The sequence below is a fragment of the Mastacembelus armatus genome, chromosome 5 (assembly GCF_900324485.2).
Source record: "Mastacembelus armatus chromosome 5, fMasArm1.2, whole genome shotgun sequence".
NCBI lineage: Eukaryota > Metazoa > Chordata > Actinopteri > Synbranchiformes > Mastacembelidae > Mastacembelus > Mastacembelus armatus.
In genome coordinates, this window is record NC_046637.1 from 1,672,459 (window position 1) to 1,695,276 (window position 22,818).

At 41.5% G+C, this 22,818-nt stretch overlaps 1 protein-coding gene across 1 annotated transcript; it reads right to left on the reverse strand.

Annotated features, from left to right (window-relative positions):
* Positions 1–53: 53 nt before the first annotated feature.
* LOC113130545 (V-set and immunoglobulin domain-containing protein 1-like) lies at positions 54–21,742 on the reverse strand. Its single transcript, XM_026307270.1, has 7 exons — positions 21,443–21,742; positions 19,401–19,739; positions 17,275–17,310; positions 9,987–10,265; positions 9,650–9,781; positions 8,775–8,861; positions 54–2,821 (listed from the first exon to the last, which is right to left on the reverse strand). Exons 1-7 carry the CDS (start codon positions 21,651–21,653, stop codon positions 2,745–2,747), a joined length of 1,161 nt encoding a protein of 386 aa, XP_026163055.1. The 5' UTR covers positions 21,654–21,742; the 3' UTR covers positions 54–2,744.
* Positions 21,743–22,818: the final 1,076 nt, after the last annotated feature.

Sequence of the window (22,818 nt, forward strand, 5' to 3'; positions counted from 1 at the left end):
ATGTACAACTCAATGTTTTATCCTGCAGGAACAAAAAACATCCAGGAGCAGAATTTATTCAGAATATAATTTTATTGAAAAGTCTCCTGCATCACATGAAATAGAAAAATAAAAGCTGACACAGAAAACTTGAAATCAGCCTGACAATGATCTGATGTGACATGTGGACACTGATGTCTGTCGAGGTTTGTTAGGTCTCAGAAGAACTGAAGGAACCAAGATCCCTATTTGTTTAGTTCAGTGCAGATCAGAGTGAGACGCTTGTCAGACGACAGTGATGATCTCTCATGTTTCTGTGCTGCCATGAATTAAACTGAAATGGTTCATCAGACTGAGCTCGTCCTTCAGTTCTTCTGACACACACACAATCACATCAAACCATAGTGTTGGCAGAGCTGCCATTCAAAGTACAGGCCTGTACAAATACTGCAAATCCACTCATTTCTGCAGTATTTATTTTTGGTTCTCCATAAAGACTTGGCATAAACCATCAAACCTGTTTCACACTGTAACAGTTTCTGTTCAGTAAAACCTTCCTCCTACTATATAATCAGTTTTAAAGATGTGTGTAAGTCAAAGTCCATATTTTGACCTGATATCAAAGGAAGTAAAGTGACTAAATATTTTTCCATGATCAAGTCAAAATATTTACAACAATATTCAAAGGACGTGGAAATTTCTGGAAACATATGACCAGAGAACTTTAGACATGTTTAGCACAATTTAACCCTTTGAGGTCCAGGGTACAAATGGCTGTTTTTGACTATTTATGATTTTACCTTCACACTTCACCTTAAAAACTGTTTTATATAAAACATAAAACTGTTTGGTATTTTTTTCAGCACAATCTCATCTACGTGACTTCAGTTATTTTTCACTTTGACATCCTGCATTAACACATGAGACCCAAAATCACAGAAGATAAAAAATCTGAGTCAGAAAATATTGCACTTTTCATTTGAAAAGCACAAACATGTTTGATGAACAAGCCATTTGAAAATGTCTAAACTATAAATATCAAAAATATATGTACAAATTTAAATACAACTATATACAAATTTATATACAACTATATACAGACCACAAATAAAGCTCATATAAGAAACCTTTTCTTTAAACATCCATCCATTATCTGTTCCCCCTTATTCCTAACCAGGATCATACAGATGATGCACTAATTAATGTCTTTTACCAACATTGGGTTCTACAACACTGATTCCTGATGTTGTGTTTGTGGAGGAAGTGGAGGAATGACATCAACATTCAGTCCCACAGGGTGTAATCACATTATAATAATAATAAAAGTCATTTATAGAGCAGTTTCCTAAACATAAGTTACAAAGTGGAAGGTGACAATTTGAAGGAGAGCTTTAAAGGATGGTACTGCATCAGCTGATCTTATTTCCTCAGGGAAGTCATCCCAGAGTTTGGGGGCTCTAACTGCAAAGGCTTTATCACCTCTGGTTTTCATTCTAACATCAGGGATACACAGAAGATCTGTATCAGAGGATCTCAGGCTACGAGCAGGCTTATACGGCTGTAGCAGCTGGGACATATAACTTGGAGAAAGGCCGTGTAGTGTTTTAAAAGTTATTAATAAAATCTTAAAATCAATCCTAAAACGTATAAAGAGCCAGTGTAAGGAAGCTACAACAGGAGTGATATGGTCAATTCTACTTTTTCCAGTCAAGAGTCTTGCAGCTGAGTTCTGGACAACCTGGAGCCAGTTAACTGATTTATGGCTCAGGCAGGTGAACAGACTGTTGCAACAGTCAAGATGTGAATAAATAAAATCATGTAAAATCACCTCCGTATCCTTAAATGATCAAATTGAGCTTATTTTGGAGATAATTTCTGAGGTGATAAAAACATGTCTGGACAGTCTTTGTGACATGGTGCTCAAAGTTTAGTTTAGGACCAAACCAAACACCAAGATTTTATGCAGCGGATGTTGTTTTATGTGAGAGAGAGTCTGTACAGGGCAGAATATGTTTGGTTATATGTTGTGGGCCAATAAAAACCATTTCTGTTTTAAACATTAGGCATGTTTCACCCCTGAAATCCACTTGGTTTGACCCTTTGAGGTCCAGGGTATAAACGGCTGTTTTTGACTACCTATGATTTTACCTTTAGCCTACAATGGCTCTGAAAGGACTTAACTCCATCACTAAACCATCCACATTACAGCTTTCAGCATATAACAATGAATGAATGCCTTGAGATGATTTGTATTGTGATTTGTTACCATGTTTTCATTTTCTTCTCGTTTCGTCTCCTTAGACTCTAATTAATCAACTTGTTTCATCGTGTTAAATATCAGATCAACAACAGCGTCAGTTTATTTGGGACATTTATCTGTCACCGACTTAGTTTAACTGACGTTAAATATCATGTTCTGAGACCAACATGGTTGGTCTGAGGACTCTGGAGTCTCTGGCTGACAGTCACTGCACCTCAACAACTGACATCAAACCACATAGAGACAAACAACCTCACACACTCACACTCACTCCTATGGGCAATTTAGAGTCACCAATCAACCTGACATACATGTTTTTGGACTGTGGGAGGAAACCAGAGTACCTGGAGAAAACCCACACAAGCACAGGGAGAACATGCAAACTCCACACAGAAAGGCCCCTGATGGGTTTCAGACCAGGAACCTTCTTGATGTGAGGCAACAGAACCAACCACTCATCCGCCACGCTGCCCTCTTTAAAACACACACACACACACACACACACCTAACAAACATCTTCTGGGTCCTGAAGTGGCTTCACAGATTCACCGTTACAAACACCGTTCCTGTCCTGACCAGAGCCTGCAGAAAAGAAAACAGAAGTAAATATCACATAAACTTTTATATTCAGGCTCACAGAGTCCACATGTGGCTCAGACCAGATCACAGGAAAACTAGAAAATGAACCTGACCTGGTAGACGACCAGGACTGTGAACTCTAACAACCACAGGAAGACGATAAAAATGGAAAAACAAACGGTCGCTGCTGCCGGTTTTTAAACACGGCAGGCTCGACTCTCGTGTCGGATGCGGTCAGACGTCCCTCCCTGACCAATCGCTGACCCACAGTCTGTTGACGTCACATTTTAGTATCGACTCGGCTCGCTCGGAACCTCAGCCGAGGAGGAACTAGAACAGTCCCTGCTACAGGTTCTATCCATATGTGTGTGTTTATATGTTTTTAGGGTTCACATGTGAACACGTTTCACTGTTGGTTTAACACTGGTGATTTTGTTGTAAATAAAAACTGCCAAAATATCTGATCCTCCAGCACAAAATAATAATAATAATAATAATAATAATAATAAATTTTATTTCATGGCGCCTTTCAAACTCTCAAGGTCACCTTACAGATAGAAAAAGGAAGCATACAGCATGAAATACATAGAGTGCATTAAAACAACAAAAACAACAATGCATAAACAGAGGGCCAGAATGTAAAGGCAAAAGTGCAGAGCATCCAGGAAGTGGGCGATGTACAGCAAAAGCAAATTGAAACACAAAAACCCAGATGACAGAACAACAAATATGAAACAATATGAGACAATATGAAATAGGCAGAGGGTGGTAGAACATCACGGGCTGCTTTGGGATATTAAGAGAGTTAGGTGGAAAACGCTATACGGAACAGATACGTTTTGAGTGATGATTTAAAAGTTGATAAGTCCGGAGACGACCGGATGCGATGAGGGAGAATGTTCCAAAGGCGGGGCGCAGTGTGGCTGAAGGATCTAGCGCCCATGGTGGCCAGGCGCACTGTAGGGGTGCAGAGGAGAGTGGAACTGGAGGAGCGGAGAGTACGAGGCGGAGAATAGATGTGAAGTAGATCAGTGATGTATGGTGGGGCAGTAGAGTGGAGGGCTTTGTAGGTGAGGAGGAGGATTTTATAGTTTATATGGAAGGACACAGGGAGCCAGTGAAGTTGTTTAAGGACAGGGGTAATATGATGTGAGAATGGAGTTCTGGTGATGATTCGGGCAGCAGAGTTCTGGACAAGTTGTAGTTTATGAAGTGATTTGAGAGGTAGACCAGTGAGGAGTGAGTTACAGTAGTCCAAACGAGAGGTGACAAAGGCATTAACGAGTATGGCCGTGCTATCGATGGTGAGTGAAGAACGGATGCGGTTTATGTTACGGAGATGGGAGTAGGCCGACCGGGTAGTGGTATTGATATGCTGAGTGAAGGAGAGAGTACTGTCTAGGATGACACCCAGGCTTTTAACCTGGGGGGAGGGGAGGACAGTATTGTTGTCAATTAGAATGGAGAAGGTGCTGGTTTTAGAAAGGGTGGATTTGGTGCCCACGAGGAGAATTTCAGTTTTGTCGGGGTTGAGTTTCAAAAAGTTATGGGTGAACCAGGATTTGATATTATGTAAGCAGGTAAGGAGGGAGGGAGGGGGGAGGGCAGAAGATGGAGCAGCAGAGAGGTAGAGCTGGGTGTCGTCTGCATAACAGTGGAAATTGATGTTATGTTGCCTAAAGATATGTCCGAGAGGAAGGAGATAAATAATGAAGAGGAGGGGCCCCAGGACAGAGCCCTGGGGCACGCCACAACTGACAGTAGAGGGCTGAGAGTGGAAGTTCTGGAGATGGACAGACTGGGTGCGGTCAGAGAGGTAGGCGGTGAACCATGAGAGGACCGAGCCGGCTATGCCGATGTAAGCAAGGCGATGGAGGAGAATATTGTGTGAGATGGTGTCAAAAGCTGCAGTTAGGTCAAGGAGGATGAGGATGGAGACAAGGCCAGAGTCTGTGGCTACTAGGAGGTCGTTGGTGATTTTGACCAGGGCAGTTTCAGTGCTGTGAAGTTGGCGGAAACCAGATTGAAAGTGTTCGTATAGGCTATTGGCGGCAAGGTGGGTATGGACCTGGTGGTGGACAACTTTTTCAAGAATTTTAGAGAGGAACGGGAGATTGGAGATAGGGCGGAAGTTGTTAAGGTTCGCAGGATCGAGACCAGGTTTTTTTAGGATTGGTGTGATGATGGCTGTCTTGAGTGATGGGGGTACGATACCAGAACTGAGGGAAGTGTGAATAATGTGGGTAACATGAGGAAGGAGAGAGGGGAGACAGAGCTTGACGAGGTTGGTTGGTAGGGGGTCAAGTTTGCAGGTTGAGGGTTTGGATTTGAGGATCAGGGAAGAGATAACCGTGGTGGGTGGAATGATAAAACTCGAAAGCAGGGAGGATACTGATAGACAGGGTAAGGTACAGTGGAGGCAGTTCGCAGTGTCACAGATGGGGGGGAAATTGCTGGTGTATATTTTCGATTTTTGATGAGAAGAAATCCAGGAAGTTATTGCACAAGGTGGTGGAGAGTGAGGGGAAGAGAGGAGTATCGGGAGGGCCCAATAAATTTTTGACAGTGGAGAAGAGGGAACGCGTGGAGCCAGAGGCGGATACAATAAGAGAGGCATAGAAGTCAGATTTTGTTTGAGAAATGGTTTGCTTGTACTTCAGTATGTGGTTTAGGTATAAGTCCTTGTGGGTGGATAAACCTGTTTTTTTGAAGAGACGTTCAAGGCGACGGGCTTGGGTTTTGAGGAGGCGGAGTTCGGGGGTGTACCATGGAGCAGAGTGCGTAAAGGATACAGATCTAGTTTTGAGTGGGGCGAAGGTGTCGAGTAGATTTCGTAGCTCACGGTTGAAATTGGATAACATGTTAGAGAGGGATGGTGAATAATTAGTACATGAAAGTTTGTTGAGAGCAGCAATGAAGGAGGGGAGGTCGATGTTCTTTAAGTTACGGAAGGTGATGGTGCGGGAGAGGTGGGATTTGAAGATAGGTAGTTTGGAGTTAAAGCAGACTAGTTTGTGGTCGGAGAAGGAGGTGTCGAGGGTAGAACATGACTGAGCTGTGACGCCAGAGCAGCAGACTAAGTCGAGGGTGTGGCCTAGAGAATGTGTTGGGGAGGTGATGTATTGTTGGAGCCCAAAGCTGTCCAGACAGGAAATGAAGTCTTTTGTTGTGGTGTTGTTGGGATTGTCGAAGTGGATGTTAAAATCACCAAGAAGAATTACGTTAGCTGACAGAGAGATGAGGTTAGCTAAGAGGTCAGACAGTTCATCCAGGAAGGTCGGGTCAGGTTTTGGTGGGCGGTAGATAGTGGCCAAGAAGGTTGGTGTGTGACCATGAATACGTGCTATGAGAGCTTCAAAGGACTGAAAGGTGACAGTGGGGTGGATGGATATTTTGTATTTAAGGTTGAACAGTATGGCGAGGCCGCCACCACGTCCCGAGAGGCGTGGATGGGTGAGATATGTGAAACCAGGAGGAATAGATTGATTAAGTTCAGTGAAGTCGTTGGGCTGCTGCCAGGTTTCAGTTAAGCACAGGATGTCGAGATTGTGTTTTAGAATAATGTCAAAGATGAGGGATGCTTTTTGAGAAAGGGAGCGAACGTTAAGTAGTCCAAAATGAGTGTTATGGAAAGGTGTAGAGTCCATGTGTCTGGGGATGTTTGCTAGAACAGAGTGGTTGATCAGGCGTATACCAGGTTTCCTCGGCTGAGGTCGGGAGGATGACCAGATGGAGGGGATTGGTAGTATGGAGTCAGATAGTCAGGCTTGTGGGACAGAATGGACAGGTTGTCCAGTGTTAGCGTGTGGGGTACAGTGAACTGCATGTTGAATGTTGGTGGAAAGTATATGGGAGCCCAGGCGGTTGGGATGCAGACCATCTCCTGCAAAGAAGGCAGGTCGGTTCCAGAAGAGGTTGAAGTTGTCGATGAATTGGAGATTGTAGGACAGGGAGACAGACTTGAGCCAGGTGTTGAGACTGAGGATTCTACTGAAGCGGCCAGAGCCTCTTCCAAACGTGGGGATGGGACCAGACATGAAAATAGTCTTACCACAGTTGCTTAGGAGGTGGAGGAGAGAGAGAAAATCCTTTTTAGTTAGTTCAGACTGGTGGAGTGACGTGTCACAAGTTCCAATATGAACAATCATTCTAATGATGGAAGACGGAAGTGTTGGCAGTAATCCAGGAAGCATGGCCAAGATGTCTGAGGTCGTAGCTCCAGGGAAACAGTGAGTAGTGGCGTTGAAAAAGCGTACATTCCTTATAATTGAGTCTCCGATGATTAACGTGGTTGGGGGAAAAAGGGGGCGTGGAGAAGACGCCAGTAGTTGGCCGTTTGAGTCGTGTCGTCTTGCTGACTGGCGGGGAGGCGGGGCGGTGACATCAGGTGCTGAGGTGGAAGATGGAGGCGGCAGTTCGGTTGGTCCGTAACTAGGGAGCCCGTGAGTGTGCCTGAGCACGGCCTCGCGAAGGATCCTACGGCGCACTGATGTAGTAGCTGAGCGGGATGGAGACTGTTTTCCGCCGGGGCAACGGGCTTCGCGAGGAGCACTTGGACTAAGGCGGGGGCAGCGGGTGTCGTCAGAGGGGAGCGAGAGCAGGTGACGGCGCCGAACGACATTGGCGGGTGACGGGTGTTGTTGGGATACCGGATCGTTCCGCTCCGGTACGTGATTGACGGATGAGACAGTATGTAGGTCCGGAGTGGCAGAAGACAGAGGTGCAAATCGATTGGAGAGGTCTAGGGAGGGACGCGGAGACCCGTGGTGGTATTTTTTCCGCCCGCGGACCGCAACCTCGGTCCAGGAGGACTGAAGACATGGTGTAGAAGAGGAGGAGGGTCGTGGACAGGTTGACGGGTCCCATGGGGCAGTGTCCTGGAGAGTGAAGGTAAGTGTGGAGATCTTCCTCGACTGCTCGAGGGCAATGTCCCTGAAGCTAGTCAGTATGGAGTCTTTCTGTTGGAGATCGTGAGAGAGGCGGCGTATTTCCTGCTTTAATTTGGTGATTTCATTGTTTGCTAGACGGAGTAGTAGATTGGCATTGTCCGAGTTGGTATTGTCAGGTAGTGTTGGCGTTGTTGTTGTTGTTGTTGTTCTTGGTGTCGGTGGCGTTGTAGGTGCCTCGCTGGTTGTGTTGGTCGCCATCTTGTAGGTGTTGAAAAAGTCAGTTTTCTAACTACAGCTTCAATTTGATTTACTCCAAGATTTATATGTGCAGAGTTTATCTTCTTATCTTAAAGTGCAGCATCAAACGTGACTGAGCTCTGGTCTACGGACAAGACAGGTCTGTGTTTGCAGTTCAACTGTACAGGGATGTTTTAGGAAAGAGTTGGCTGATTTTCCTCAAGAAGTCAAGTGAATATTTACAAAATATTAAAGTAAAGTAACTAAGTTCCACAGACAATAATCACAGTTTACAGCAAATCCTGACCTCAGGGCTTTTTGGTTCCTTTTCTAATCTTTGCATGTGCAGACTGATGTATGAGAGTCCTGGACTATGATATGAACTGGACTGGTTTTCTACTTTTCAAACTAAAGGTGCAGCTGAATGTGAAATGCTAATGTTTGTTCTGTTCACTTCATAGCTCTTACGATGTGTTCAAGGTGCCCTTCACATCAGGAAATAAAGGTGTTCAACAATTAATGAACAACCTGTGAACCATCAGTACAAAACAGTGAGACCATCAATTAGCTGGGGATGCTACACCCATAACAACCAAATGGCTAACCTCAACCCTAACCCTAACCTAAACCTGATCCTGACCTTAAACCCAAGACCAAGTGTTCACCCTCAAACAGGAGTCTGGATGAGTGAGGACCAGCCAAATGTCCTGACTTTGTCAAAATGTCCTCACTGTGACTGAATTATGCTCAAAATGCTCCTCACAAAGACAGAAGAAACACACACACACACACACACACACACACACAGAAACAGATGTAAAACTAACAACCTTCATGAAGTGACTCCTCTACAGGATCATCAGGATTTGTCCCCAGACCAGAATCTTTTCCCCAACGTTTTCTCAGCCGACCAGAAGCTGCAGAGAAGAAAACAGAAGTAAATATCACATCAAATAAACTTTTCTATGACACAGACATGATGTTATGATGTTGGTCGTCGTCTAAAATGATTTTTCTCTCCCAAAATTATCTTCATTTAGTTTCATCTCTCAAAGTCTGTTTTCACACAGTGAATAGTGCAGACTGACTGAAAAGGCTGAATGATGGTTTCAGGTCGTTCATGTGTTTTCCAGAAGACTCAGTGATCAACGTTACCCTGAGATCAACCACCAAACACAAATCCTAAACCTGTGACACCAAAACTACATGTGATGAGTTTGGTCTGATACCGACCAGAACAGAGGAATGAAACAATCTGATTTAAACCCAGTGTAGAGTCAAATGAAGCTCGCTGACTCTTCCTGTTGACTGTCTGGGAATAGACAGTGTTTTATTACAAACCAGACCACATGAGACAAACACTGATGTTATCCAAGGACAAAACACAACAACTACTTCCTGTCATTTCAAAATAAGACTCCACTGAGTTCAGTACATGGAGGCAGAGATCACACCATCCTGTCCTCATCCTCTGCTCCACACACACCTCTGAGACAGAAACACTACAAACTACTACAACCTGAAACCACCGATTGTGCTGATGTTAGACAGACTGATGAACTAAAAACAAGACTTCATGTCAGTCATCACACACATTAGATGATGTTCAACTGTTCCACTGTGAGACGTTCAAGTGTCACTTGCTGGTGTCAGTTTTCAAAGTATCTGTGATGTTGATATGATCCAATCAGTCATTTAAACTCACCTTTATTACAGCGTTTTCTGATGTAAATGGCTACTAATACAGCCTGAACTGCAGCAAGAGACACGACTCCAGTAAACCATCCACCTATGAACATTGAGGCCCCATAGTAGGACTTGTCCTCCAACAGTTTCTCTGAAAAGGATCATAAAAACCAATATAACACAAAGTGTCACTGCATGTGATGTACAGCACACTGGCCATAAAGTACACTAAACACTGAATAACTGAAGGTGTCTAAAAATCTATGCAGATTAAAAGTATTGGAAGATTAAAACACCAAAAACAAATCCCACCACAGAAAGGTGCATTACCCTCAGTTTGAAACCCATTTTCTTACCAGGCACATAGATCTCTTCTTTAGTCCTGTGGCCGATGTCCTTCTGTGTGGACACACAGTGGAAGAGGTTTGTTGATGTCTTGGTCACAGTAGTGAGGAGGGAGACGTAGTAGAGGCCTCCTCTTTCTGAAACCTGTGGCTCCTCAGCACGAAGGACGTTTCCATCGCCGTCCTGCCACTTTACATCAGGTTTGGGAGAAGCACCTCGAACCTCACACTGCAGCACCACCCCATCCTCTGTGACCTTTAGTATCTTAGTCCAAAGAGCTGGAGCTGCACCTGTGAACACAGAAGTTAATAATAATGAACAAAAGAGACATTTCTGACATAAGAATTTTCAGTTCAATTTAAGTTCTGGTTCCAGCTTCTGAAATGTGACCACTTTCCAGTTCTCCCCATTTTATAATATTATAACCTGAATATAAAGTTGTTTACACTGACAGAGGTTTTTGTATTTTTTACAATTATTGACTAAATAATTAGGAACAATATATGTATGAGATTATTGTTGAGTGTAACAGAAACTGAATTTTTTGCTGCAGCCATAAAGTTAAACACTGACATAAAATGTTTATTTTAAAAAGGCTGAATAGAAAAGACAAATCATCTTCATGTGATGATAAATTTAACTGATGTTGATGAGTTTGTGTCAGAAATGGCTGATGTTCCTTAAAGACAAATCAGAATAAATCAATGGTGAGACCTGATTGTGATGATGTCACTGATTTGTACAGCTGCACTGTGTGTGTGACACCTGAGGCTGAGTTTTATTCCAGCACTTTGACACAGAACCTTCACTTCAATGCACTAAATGACCTTCACTTCAGTATCAGAATGAGCTGCTGGTAAAACCTGATGCTGTTTGTCACAAAAACCATCATGGTAAATGGTAAAATCACAGTATTTAACAAACTTTATGGAGTATTACTATTACAACTGAAATATACTAACAGCAAATAAACTCACATTAAAAACAGGTTTGTCTTTTAAAGTCTGAGTCCAAATTACTTCGACCAAACTGTGTCTTAGACTCTATGACCCGTTCAGGTGTCACATGTTCCACTTTCTTTGGGATGTTGATGGTTCAATAATTTTCTAATAAGATATTTTTAAAGAAACACAGCACAGTTATTATCCACCTCTGTCACTGATCATTGCTGCTCATCAACTATCCAGCAGTTTCACTAATTAATGTAATTCATGTTTAAAGAGGCTGGAGACAGAAGAACATTGAGCCTGTACGAGTCTCTGATCCTGCTGTGGCTGCTCTGACTCTGAACTGTGTTTATGGCTGAAAGATTTGGGACAGTTCATAAACAACAGTAACATCAACGTCAGGACTCACCACTGATTTATTTTGTCTTTCAGATAAACCACTGGATGGGGCTGAACGCATGTTTGTGATTGATGTTTGATTTGGCTGAAATTTTACGTCGGCTGCTCTTCCTGACACAACCCTTTGCATTAACCTGGACTTGGGACCAGCACATGAAGACACTGGATTGTGGCCCCCTGTGGTTACTGGACAGGTTGAACGATTTTGGAAAATAATCTAATTGCGATTTTTTTTTTTACCAATATTGTGATTGTGATTTACAATGCGATTATTTTTTCAAAGCTTTTTCTGTTCTGTATTTTTTGACAATGACAAGCAGTAAATCACTGAAGTATGAACAGAACAATATTTAGATTAAACATAAATGTTCTTTTCTGTAGACCAGGCCTATATGTTACAACGAAATCCTGTGATGGAAGAATTGATATAAATTAAATGTTTATTTATCAACTACAATCACAGTAATAACTGATTTGTTGAACTTCCAGCCTTGTAAACATGTAAAACTTACAAAGTTTGGCTTATTTAACTCTGGTGGTCTGTATTTTTTCCATGTAACTATCCTACAGTACTTTCTGGTGTTTTTTTAAATGCTGAATCAGGTTAGTAGTATTTCCCCGTGAGGTAGCAACTTTAGCAAGGCAGGTTTTGCACCATAGCTGACTCTTCTTTTTTAAAGGCAAAATGTTCCATACAACGGGCGTACTGCTCCTCTTTGACACTAAAGCAGTTTGTGCAGTGTCCGGTTTAACAGACGTTTAACAGATTAAGTTGTATTCTAGCTGCCAACATTATTCTTCCTCTGCAGCCTGATAAACTCTTGCATGTCATGTGACAGAGTAATTGCAGTCTCTACTTTTGCTTCCTGCTTCTGTAGAGTGCAGACGCACTTCTGCTTGTTCCTGCTTCTGCCAGTTTTACTTTGCTTTTATTCCTTTTTACTTCATGCATTCTTACCCAATGATTTTATAATACACTTTTTAACATTATTTTACCCCTTTTTTACCACATTTGGAATTTTAGTGAGGATTTTATTTTTAACTTTATTTTTGATCAACCTCCGATGACCATGCCTCTCTTCCCTGAGGACGATCACAGCAAACTCCTACAGAAAATCACTATGCTGGAAACTAAAGTGCAAAGGTTAGAGATGTACGTGGAGATAAATGGACTATCTGGGAAAGAGGACACTACTCTACCACTCTACCATCGTAGCAGACAAGAGCATGCTAGTATACAGATAACTAGCACTAACAAGACCAAGCAACAGGAGGGTTGTGTCCGGGTAAATAAAACTACTGGTATCAGTCCTCCCTGGAACGCTCTCGGAGCAAAGCCAAAGACTAAATCAGGACAAGCAACAGGCAGAACTCAGCGCCCAGAAATCTGTGATGCGACAGGCTGGCCAGCGTTACCATCCTCCTCAACTCCTGTGCAGACGAAAGCACAGCCATGGATAACAGCTAAAGGGAAAAGGAGCAACAAAACTCCTAAGAAACTAACTGTACAGCTACAAAATAGATTCGCTCCACTACTGCAGGACCCTGGATCTTCATCTGATCACTTGGACAATCCTCCACATCCACAGAGAGGGGTAAGGTCTGAAAACTCAACAGAAGACAGAAAACTAAGAGGAAAGCTAACAGGGCCTCAGACTCTGATTGTGGGCGACTTGGCCATAAAAGATGTGAGACGGATGTGCATTAACAGAAAACCCAACTGTGAAAAACCTCGTACTCGTCCGAAATCCTCAAAAAGGACTTTAATAATCTGCTAAACACAGTAAGGTCGCTAAATGCAGAAGTTTTTAATCAGTGGACCTGTCAGACCATAGGTCAGAGGAGGAACTGAGAAATTCAGCAGGTTACTAGCACTGAACACATGGCTGTCAACTGCATGTGATGTCTACTCAGTACATTTTATTGATAATTTTAACCATTTCTGGGATCGCAGTCATCTTTTTAAGGGAGACGGATTGTCTCTAAATAAATCAGGAGTAAAAGCTTTCACCTCCAACCTATTTTTCTTCCTGCGCCACAATCTTCCCTCTGCCAAGGACAGGATATGACAGGAATCTGCCAAGGACAAGATACGGGAATCTAAACAAAATGAAGAAACATCAAAACATCCAAAGCCAACACTCCCCCCCGAATGCTCTAACATGGAGAGTAGTCAGAGCAAAGATGAGGAGGCCACACCCCCTCCACTAGCAGACACTGCCTGTGAGGATTCACTTCCCACAACCCCGCAAACCCTACCTAGTTCACCATCTTCCTGGGGCATCCCATTCCCCATCACCAAGAACCTCGCCAACCTGATGAAGCACATCACTACTGGGCCCAAACAGACCTCCTCCCCCAATGTCATTTTCACCCCCAGAAGTCCCTCAAAGCGGCATGCCCCACCAATTCCTCAGCAAGCTCTGCTGCAATCATCACAACTGCAGCATCCACCAACCCCTCCTCCACGCCGTCACCAAAATCATTCTTTGTCTCCACAGCCTGATAACAGCACAGTAAGCTCTAACTGATATGTGCTGGGTCCAGGCTGCAATACTGTTAGTCATGGCTCTCTCCAGGAAAAGCCGGGGCCCAATATGCAAATAGCTGTTTCAATCCCAGTTTTGATAGGTAACAGAAAAAGTTTGGTAAATCTACAGAGAAATAAGACTTACCTAACGCATTCTGCAAATTTATGTATCCCTGTCAGGTCTTTGGTAGGCAAATCATTTTTAATCAATGATTTTATTATTAAGCACAAGCTTGATTTTATGTTTTTAACCGAAACATGGTTAGGACAAGATAATAATGCTGCAGTTCTTATTGAATCAACCCCTCCAAATTTCAGTTTCATGAGTGAAACAAGAATACACAAGAAAGGAGGTGGAGTTGCCATTTTATTTAGTGATAGCCTCAAATGCAAAAACATATTATATGGAAAGTTTGACTCCTTTGAATATGTTGCTCTTCATACCAAATCCTCCTGTCGAGCAATATTTGTAACTATTTATAGACCCCCAAAGTACAATGCACATTTTTTTGACGAGTTTGCTAAATTACTATCTATTGTATGCATTGATTTTGATTGTATTGTTTTAGTGGGTGACTTTAACATTCATGTTGATAATCTCAATGATGCAAGTGCAAAAGAGCTCTTGAACATCCTGGACAACTTTGGGCTTTCTCAGCATGTAACAGATCCAACACACATCAAGGGACACACACTGGATCTAATAATCTCTAAAGGTTTTAATATTTCGGAGGTGGAGGTGACCGATGTTGCTCTTTCTGATCATTACTGTGTTTTTTTTTTTTAAAACAACCACCCCTGCTGTTTTGAACACAGGTGAAACAGAGGTAGTCAAAAAGCAAAATATTAATGAGAAGAGCTGTGCATTATTTATTCAGGTTTTTGCACCATCACCAACCATGCCATCAGCCCCTGTTGATGATCTTGTAAGAAGTTTCAGTTCAGACTGTTATTGATTCCATTGCCCCAATTAGGACCAAGGTATTGTCAGCAAGAAAAAAGTCAAAGTCACCTTGGAGAAAAGCCACAGTGGTTATAGTTCAGAAAAGAATATGCAGACAGGCAGAACGCAAGTGGCGAAAAACCAAACTCCAGGTTCATTTCGACTTGTACAAAGAGAGTCTTCACAACTATAACCAAAAACTAAAAAATGCAAGGCAATCATTTTTCTCAGAGGTTATCAATAGAAACAGCAATAATGCCCGCACATTGTTTTCTGTTGTAGACAGACTCACAAACCCAGCACCCTCTCTTCCTTCTGAACTGCTGTCCAAAAAGTCATGCAATGATTTTGCAGCCTTTTTCACAGACAAAATATCAAAGATAAGACAAACTATCTCTAGCTGCAGTCCTAGGAACATGACAATATCACCTGTGCCTCCTTGTTCTCCAGTGAATCTAGAACATTTTGATCTCCTTGATCACAGAGCTCTGGCAGAAACGCTTCTACAATTAAAATCTACATCATGCTGCCTTGATATTTTACCAACAAATTTTTTTTTAAATGTTTTTAACAGCTTAGCTCCAGATGTATTGCAGATTGTCAATGGTTCTCTTCAGTCAGGGCAGTTTCCCCAGGCCTTAAAAACTGCTGTTATAAAACCTCTTCTTAAAAAGCCTAATCTAGATGCTTCAGCAGTAAGTAACTACAGGCCAATATCAAATCTTCCATTTCTGGGTAAAATAATTGAAAAAGTAGTTTCTCAACAAATTCACAGATTTATGGTGCAAAACAATCTTTTTAATGCACTTCAGTATGGATTTCGCGCACACCACAGCACCGAGACTGCACTTATTAAAATTTTAAATGATTTACATTAAAATAATGATGAATCCAAAACCTCTGTTTTAGTACTACTGGATCTCAGTGCTGCATTTGACACAGTTGATCATGATGTGCTGCTTCATAGACTAGAAGCTTGGGTGGGAGTTACTGGCTCAGTGTTAAATTGGCTAAAATCTTACTTACAAGATAGAGACTATTTTGTCTCACTTAGTAACTATGAGTCTGAGCGAACAAAAATGAAATGTGGGGTTCCTCAGGGGTCTATTCTTGGTCCTCTCTTATTCAATATCTACATGCTGCCCCTTGCTCAGATTATGGAATACTACAACATTGACTACCATACCTATGCAGATGACACCCAACTTTATATATCAGTATCATCTCATGATTATAGTCCTCTAATTTCATTATGTGAGTGTATTAATCAAGTCAAAGAATGGATGCGCCAGAATTTTCTCCAGCTCAATACAGACAAGACAGAAGTGATTGTTTTTGGCCCCAAAAATGAAAGGTCAAAGGTCATTGCTCACCTTGACTCCATGTCATTGAAAGCTACAAATCAAGCCAGAAACCTTGGTGTAATTATTAACTCAGACCTGAATTTTAACAACCACATAAAATCCATCACTAAATCTTCCTATTACCACCTGAAAAACATTGCTAGAATAAAAGGTTTTCTGTCTAAACAAGATGCAGAAAAACTTGTTCACGCATTTATTTTCAGTAGGTTAGATTATTGTAATGGCTTGTTCACAGGTCTTATCAAAAAGTCAATCAGGCAGCTGCAGCTAATCCAGAATGCTGCTGCCAGAGTCCTTACAAACACCAAGAAACTGGACCATATCACACCAGTTCTTAGATCACTACACTGGCTTCCCGTTAGTCAAAGGATAGATTTTAAAATCTTATTGCTAGTTTATAAAGCACTAAATGGTTGTGGACCAAAATATATCCAAGATATATTGGTTCCCTATGAGGTTTCCAGACCCCTCAGGTCATCTGGGACAGGTCTACTGTGTGTTCCCAGAACCAGAACCAAACGAAGTGAAGCAGCATTCAGTCACTATGCTCCTCACTTGTGGAACAAACTTCCTGAACACCTGAGGTCTGCTCAAACTGTCAGCTCATTCAAATCAGGACTGAAAACTCTGTTGTTTACTGCTGCCTTCGAATAATTGTTATCTTTGTTTTCTTAATGTGCTTTTATGTTTTATTTTAATTTACTTTACTTGATTTAAATTTATTTTATGTTAAATGTCTTTATTTTTAAATGCTCTTTTCAATGCTTTTAATGTAATTATATGCCTTGTAAAGCACTGTGAATGTATGAACAAATACATACAAATAAATTCGCCTTTGCCTCTGCGGTTTAAAAATCACGTTTTTTCAAATTGCGATATAATTTCAAATGCAATTAATCGTTCAGCCCTACCACTGGAGGACTACCACAGGACATGCAGCTCTATTTAAATTAAGATTCATTTTAATTAAGACACTTTATTTCCTGTTACACTGTGTGATGTCAGTAACAAAATGAATGAAGGTACTGAGTCAACATTTCTCAATGACACTGAGGTCTGGAGAGTTGTAGCACACACACATGTACAGCTGTGAACATCACTGACATCATCACTGACCTGGAAACTGTTCTGATCGGTCTCTGAGCATCACATCTGAAACAGCAAAACAAGACGCAAACTATTTAAAAAGAAGTTGTTTTATCTCAATAAAAGTCAAACTGATGCAGTCAGACAGAACTAAATCTAATCACATCATCTCCTCCACATGCAGCACCAAACTATGGAGTCAGAGTAAGACCCCAGCATGACAACTTCATGCCCTGTGGACCATGGAGCATGGTGGGAGGACATGCAAATCTGAAATGGCAGGAACAACATGAGCAGAGGTGCTAGTTCACACAGCAAGTGCTGCTGCTAAAAATGGCAAATATCGGCCTGATGAATCAGTTGACCTCTAACTTACAGTCTGGAACAAAATCAGTGTGAGCAGACAGAAACAGCTGCAGCATGAAACGGCCACATGAAGCTGAAACATTCACTGCTCTGCTCATGTTTTCACACACTAGAACTGATCTACAGGAAATGCAGCAACACAGACAAAAGGAGGAGACTGGAAGCTGGAAAACAGGTGGAGAAAGAATTTAACCCTCATGTGCTGTTTGGGATGTTTTCATCCACCAAGGGTCAGTTTTCACTTTTAATTTGGCCATAACTTTCACTGTATTTCAACAAATGACAAATTATTACAAAGGAGACAAACCTTCATTTGATATAAATTATGATAATAAGATTTAGAAATTTTCCATAGGTCAATAATTCACTGTGGGCAAATTCACTGCCCTTTAGTTATGTTCAGGATAAAAACATCTACTAAAATAAAGTAAAGTAAAAATATATCAGATAAATATTTAAATACTTTCAGTTCTCATCAAAAGTCCTAAATGTTTTAAAAAATCCAGGATTTTCAATTGATAGGGTCTTATCCAGTCCACAACCAAGTGACTGGACTGGATATTTATTTTACCCCCTATCACAGTCTTGGATATGTCAAAGATTTGTAACCATAAAGTTTTTGTGCAGCATCAGATTTTAATTTTTTCTAATTTACTGTTTGTGGATGTTTTTGCCCCATTGACTGTCATTATAGTGTGTGTGTGTGTGTGTGTGTGTTTAGTCTTTCCACCATTGTGAGACAGGTTAGTTTTACCCTACTGATGAGGTGTTGTTGCAATAGTAATCCACAAGATTTGTGTGTTTGCGTGTGTGTGTGTGTGTTCAGTCTTTCCAACAGGACTTGAAGGATATCACCTCCTGCTCTTTGCAAGTGTGTGACATTTAGTAGTTTTGACTTGATTTAGTAGTTGATTAACAGATTTATGCAAAAAAAGTTGAAAGAAAATATTTCTCTGATATATTTGTATTTTTGCAACAGTTTATTTTAGTGGATGTTTTCAACCTGAATATAACAAAAGGACAATGTTTTCGAACAGGACACAAGAGCTAAATTATACTAAAGAGTTTTAAATGATTAATTTTTTTAAATAAATAAGTGATTTAAAATAAAAAACGTAATTATTTAAATGATTAAATGACTTTTAAATTAGATCTATTTGGTAGGGAAAATTTCCTGCAAGGGATTAATGAAGTATTTCTGATTTATGCTGGATGAGATAAAACACACAAAAACTCCACAAGACCAGGAAACAAGATCAGAACATGCAGACAACAGGACAACTTGCCTGTCACAGATTAAAGAGGCTTCAACAAAGGTAAAGGAGGAAAAGGAGGAAAAAGTCAGGTCAGTTTGTGAGAACATGACAGTCTGAAGCTACAGGAGCTAAGGTCTGTGCTGTGTGTGATCTTGTTCTAATATCCATGCAGACACTGGACTAGACTGAGATCAACACATCAGGTTTCTCTGAGCTGTCTTCCAGTTGTGTTTGAATTGTGTCCCAGTTGTGTCATTTTGATGCTCATTACATTTATTTTGAGTGGAATCAACCATCATGTTCCCTGTTAGTTCTGTTTCAGTCTCCATCTGCTCCTGGGAAACACTTCAGACTTTCTACCTGCTACATGCAAATAAAACCATCATGAGCTGAAAGACACTGAGATGCTCTATAGAGCTGAGATCTACTGTAAAGTCAGGTGATGATTCTCGATGGATTTGTCACAGGGAGCATCACCTTTCAAATTACATTACAAACTGATGGCATTTTACACAGTTTTATCAAAGTACTCACCCACTATGAGCTCAATATGGAAAATCAGTCGTTTTGGCTGAAGACGTGGGAAATCACAGGTGTAGTTTCCACTGTCAGTCATTGTTGTATTTCTGATAACTATGGAGGCGTTACCGAACTGCAGCTGATCAGGAAAATGAGAGACGCGTCCTCTGAACTGCTGATCTTGACCTGTACGACCGTTGTTGTAATGAAGACCACCATCATACAGGAACACCTCCTTCTGACCATCTTTCCTCCAGTCATAGAGTTTTTGGACAATGTTCTCCCTGGTGCTGAGGGAACAGGGTAAGATGGCGTCATCTCCTTCTTTCACCTTCACTGTGACGTCACCTGTTCCTGAAAGGAGGATCAGACTTTAATCATTAGGTTTAAACACAGAAATCAGGCTGATGGGAAAAATAAATAAATAAATACTTAAATTCTTCTGATAAAAACATTTATAAGCTTGTTGGTGGTGTAATAATAATAATAATAATAACAACATATTAAAGCTGCTGAGCCAAGACACAGCCACTTGCACCAACTATCAGAGTCGAGACAATTTTTCTAATCCTGAGTTTGAACTTATTCTTTAGAAACCAGTTTAACCACTGAATTATTGCCAGGGCCATAAATAGATTTGAATACAGCCCAGTTTAGAACTGCGATTGCTGAAGTTCAACAACCAACTTTTCATTCATCCAATCACATCAGAGCTGCTTTTTCTGCTGTTTACTTCTATTTTGATTTAGAACCAACCAGATAACCAGCCCCGGAGAGGGGGTTGTAGCCAAAAGTGGGTCCTGTCTGGTCCGTGACGGTGGGCTGTGGCCATTGTTGCTAAAAAGTAGTAAAAACCTCTAACAAGTGACTTTATTTAGATTTTCACTGAGCTGGTTACAGACAACATGACGACCAGCAAATACATGCAAAAAGCTCCCGACATGCATTTCTCTCTCAGGTCAAATGTCCATATTGAGAATAATCCTCATCCTCACAGCAGGAACAGGGTTCTATCATTGTAGTGTCTGCCCTAGAGCGAGCGAGCAATCAATCAATCAGAAGGGGGAAAGCTTGTGAAAATACTGTGTAATATAGCTAGTACTGTGGTCCGTGCCAATCAGACCACAGATGGACCAGACAGGCTACACCAACGCGACACAGACCAGTGGACCAGGTTAAATGTTAAACCTACATAATAATAAAATACATTTCTATAATATCATCTCATGTGCTCGTGAATAAAAACAGATGATTAAGCAAGACTCAATCTTGAAACCCCTTGGACTGGGGATATCTGCTTACACCTATGAGCTAAAGGGCCTCACAATTCTTGATGGGACATTCTCTCTCCTTGTGGTTCACAGACAACACCAGAGGATTTGAAAGACAAATTAAATAAATAAATAAATAGATTAAGATTAAAGAAAAAAAAACCCAGAAAGACTTACAGCATGACTTTCCGAACATGTATTTTATTTTTGGACCGTCTGTGAAATTCTGCTTAGTGTGACATCGTGATGTGATTTAAATACAATGACTTTCATTTACACAGACTTTACACAAACCACCAGGACCACACATACCATGCCACGGACCTCAAATCCTTGAAGCGAGACCAGACACCTGACAGGCCCGGACCAGACAGGCCACACTGCTGCCACTCAGACCCTTTGTAATGGTCCGTGCCACACTGGCCACAGAACCGACCCCTAGAGGTGGCTCCTGTAATGGCTCGTGCCACTGACAGGACAGGCCACACCTTTGGCTACACCCCCTGCTGCAACTCTGGGTGTCCCTTTATATCTAATACACATTAGTAGAGTTTTTAAATGTTGGTATATTCTCATAGACTGAATGAGCCAACACAACAGAAACACATTTGACGTAGAGCAGCCGAGCCAAGACTTTAGCCAATGGCTGCGGGACCGCAGTGGAGCTCAATCCCAAACACCCAGAGGAGGGTCGGGACTGTAGTGGACCAAAACTTCCTTCATGGCTGTGTATGAACCAAACTGTATTAACGGAAATAAACTCCGTCCTGGTCCGTAGTTTCTTACCCTGATTATTTCCAGAAGCTCCAATCCAGAACAGGAGACAGATGAAGGCCAGAGACTCCAGAGTCCTCAGACAAACCATGTTGCTAACGTTAGCTGCTAAAGCTAATGTAGCCGTCAGTGAAACTAAGTCGGTGACTGTTAAATGTTTAAATGTCCCAAAATAAACTGACGCTGTTGACGATCTGATATTTAACACGATGCAAACAACCATAAACTAAAGAAGCTCACTGTCACGACCAAGATGAGGGTAATAATCCAAACAGTACAGTCGTGCAGACAAACCCACTTCCGTCGCAGCTGTTACGCTGTTCCAGTGTCGTCTCCTGCCACGGGAGGGAGGGACCTACCATGCATTCAGAGTGAAGGTGGACCTTCGTTGTTAGGCTTGAATTTTAGCTAAACTAACCAAAAAACAGTAACACTTGGATTCTTTAGTCGTCGTATTGAATATAATTATTTTTCTGCACGATGTTTTCTAATGTGTCTCTTAGTTTGTTTATCTTTCTGTCGGAAGTTCTTCCAGCCATTGTCAGCGTCATGTCAGGCTGTAGCCTATTTGACGTGTTTGTCGAGCTTCCGCGATGCTCTGAGATTGTGAGGTCCCTGTTTGGAAGCTACATTCAAACACGTTGTGATCGGATTTTTCTTTCAATACAATATACTGAATCAAACAGCCTGCACATTAAACAGCTACAATAAAATCGAGTTCGACAGGAAACATAAACAAGCCTACAAGAAACACATCACGTTGTCAACAACACTTGTTTGTATAACCGACTTTTAATTGCAGAATAAATTGAGGTCTAGTTTTGGATACTGTTATGAATTACTCTGAATGATCACAACCATCATATTATTGCATAGTGTGATGTTACAGGGGGATACAGATTATTTCAGATGCAAATAATCCACCTGAAATAAATTGTATCCCCCTGTAACTTTAGCCGTAGTGAAGGAAAGTTGTCCAAAGTCTCCAGTGTTAAGAAGCGTGATCAGAAATGTGTAAAGAATAACATTCAGGATGTTTGAGTAATATTTGACATCATGGAGGGGGGATACAATTTATGTCAGGTGGGAACCTGCATCTGAAATAATCTGTATCCCGCCTGTAACATCAGTAATTCATGACAGTATCCAGCGAGTTGCCACATACTAAAAACATATAATCCTGTTTTAATCGTACTGTAGGTAAGAAAACCCAGATTGCCTGATCTATAACACTGGTTCGGTCTTTGGCACTATCGTCACCTCGGTGTGTCGGCCAGAACACCACTCAAAGCCCAGATAGATAAGGATAAATAAGAGTCGCCGAGTTGCATTTAAGGCGCTTTAATAATCCGATGTGAGTGACATAGTCTGTCAGGACGGGTATATTT

Coding starts and splice junctions, on each gene's coding strand:
- LOC113130545 (XM_026307270.1), bottom strand. CDS start 21,653: ATGGTTGTTTGCATCGTGTTAAATATCAGATCGTCAACAGCGTCAGTT. Junction 10,266..17,274: donor CCGATCAGAACAGTTTCCAG/GTCAGTGATGAT, acceptor CTGTGTTCACAG/GTGCAGCTCCAGCTCTTTGG. Junction 8,862..9,649: donor CAGAAAACGCTGTAATAAAG/GTGAGTTTAAAT, acceptor TCTTCTCTGCAG/CTTCTGGTCGGCTGAGAAAA.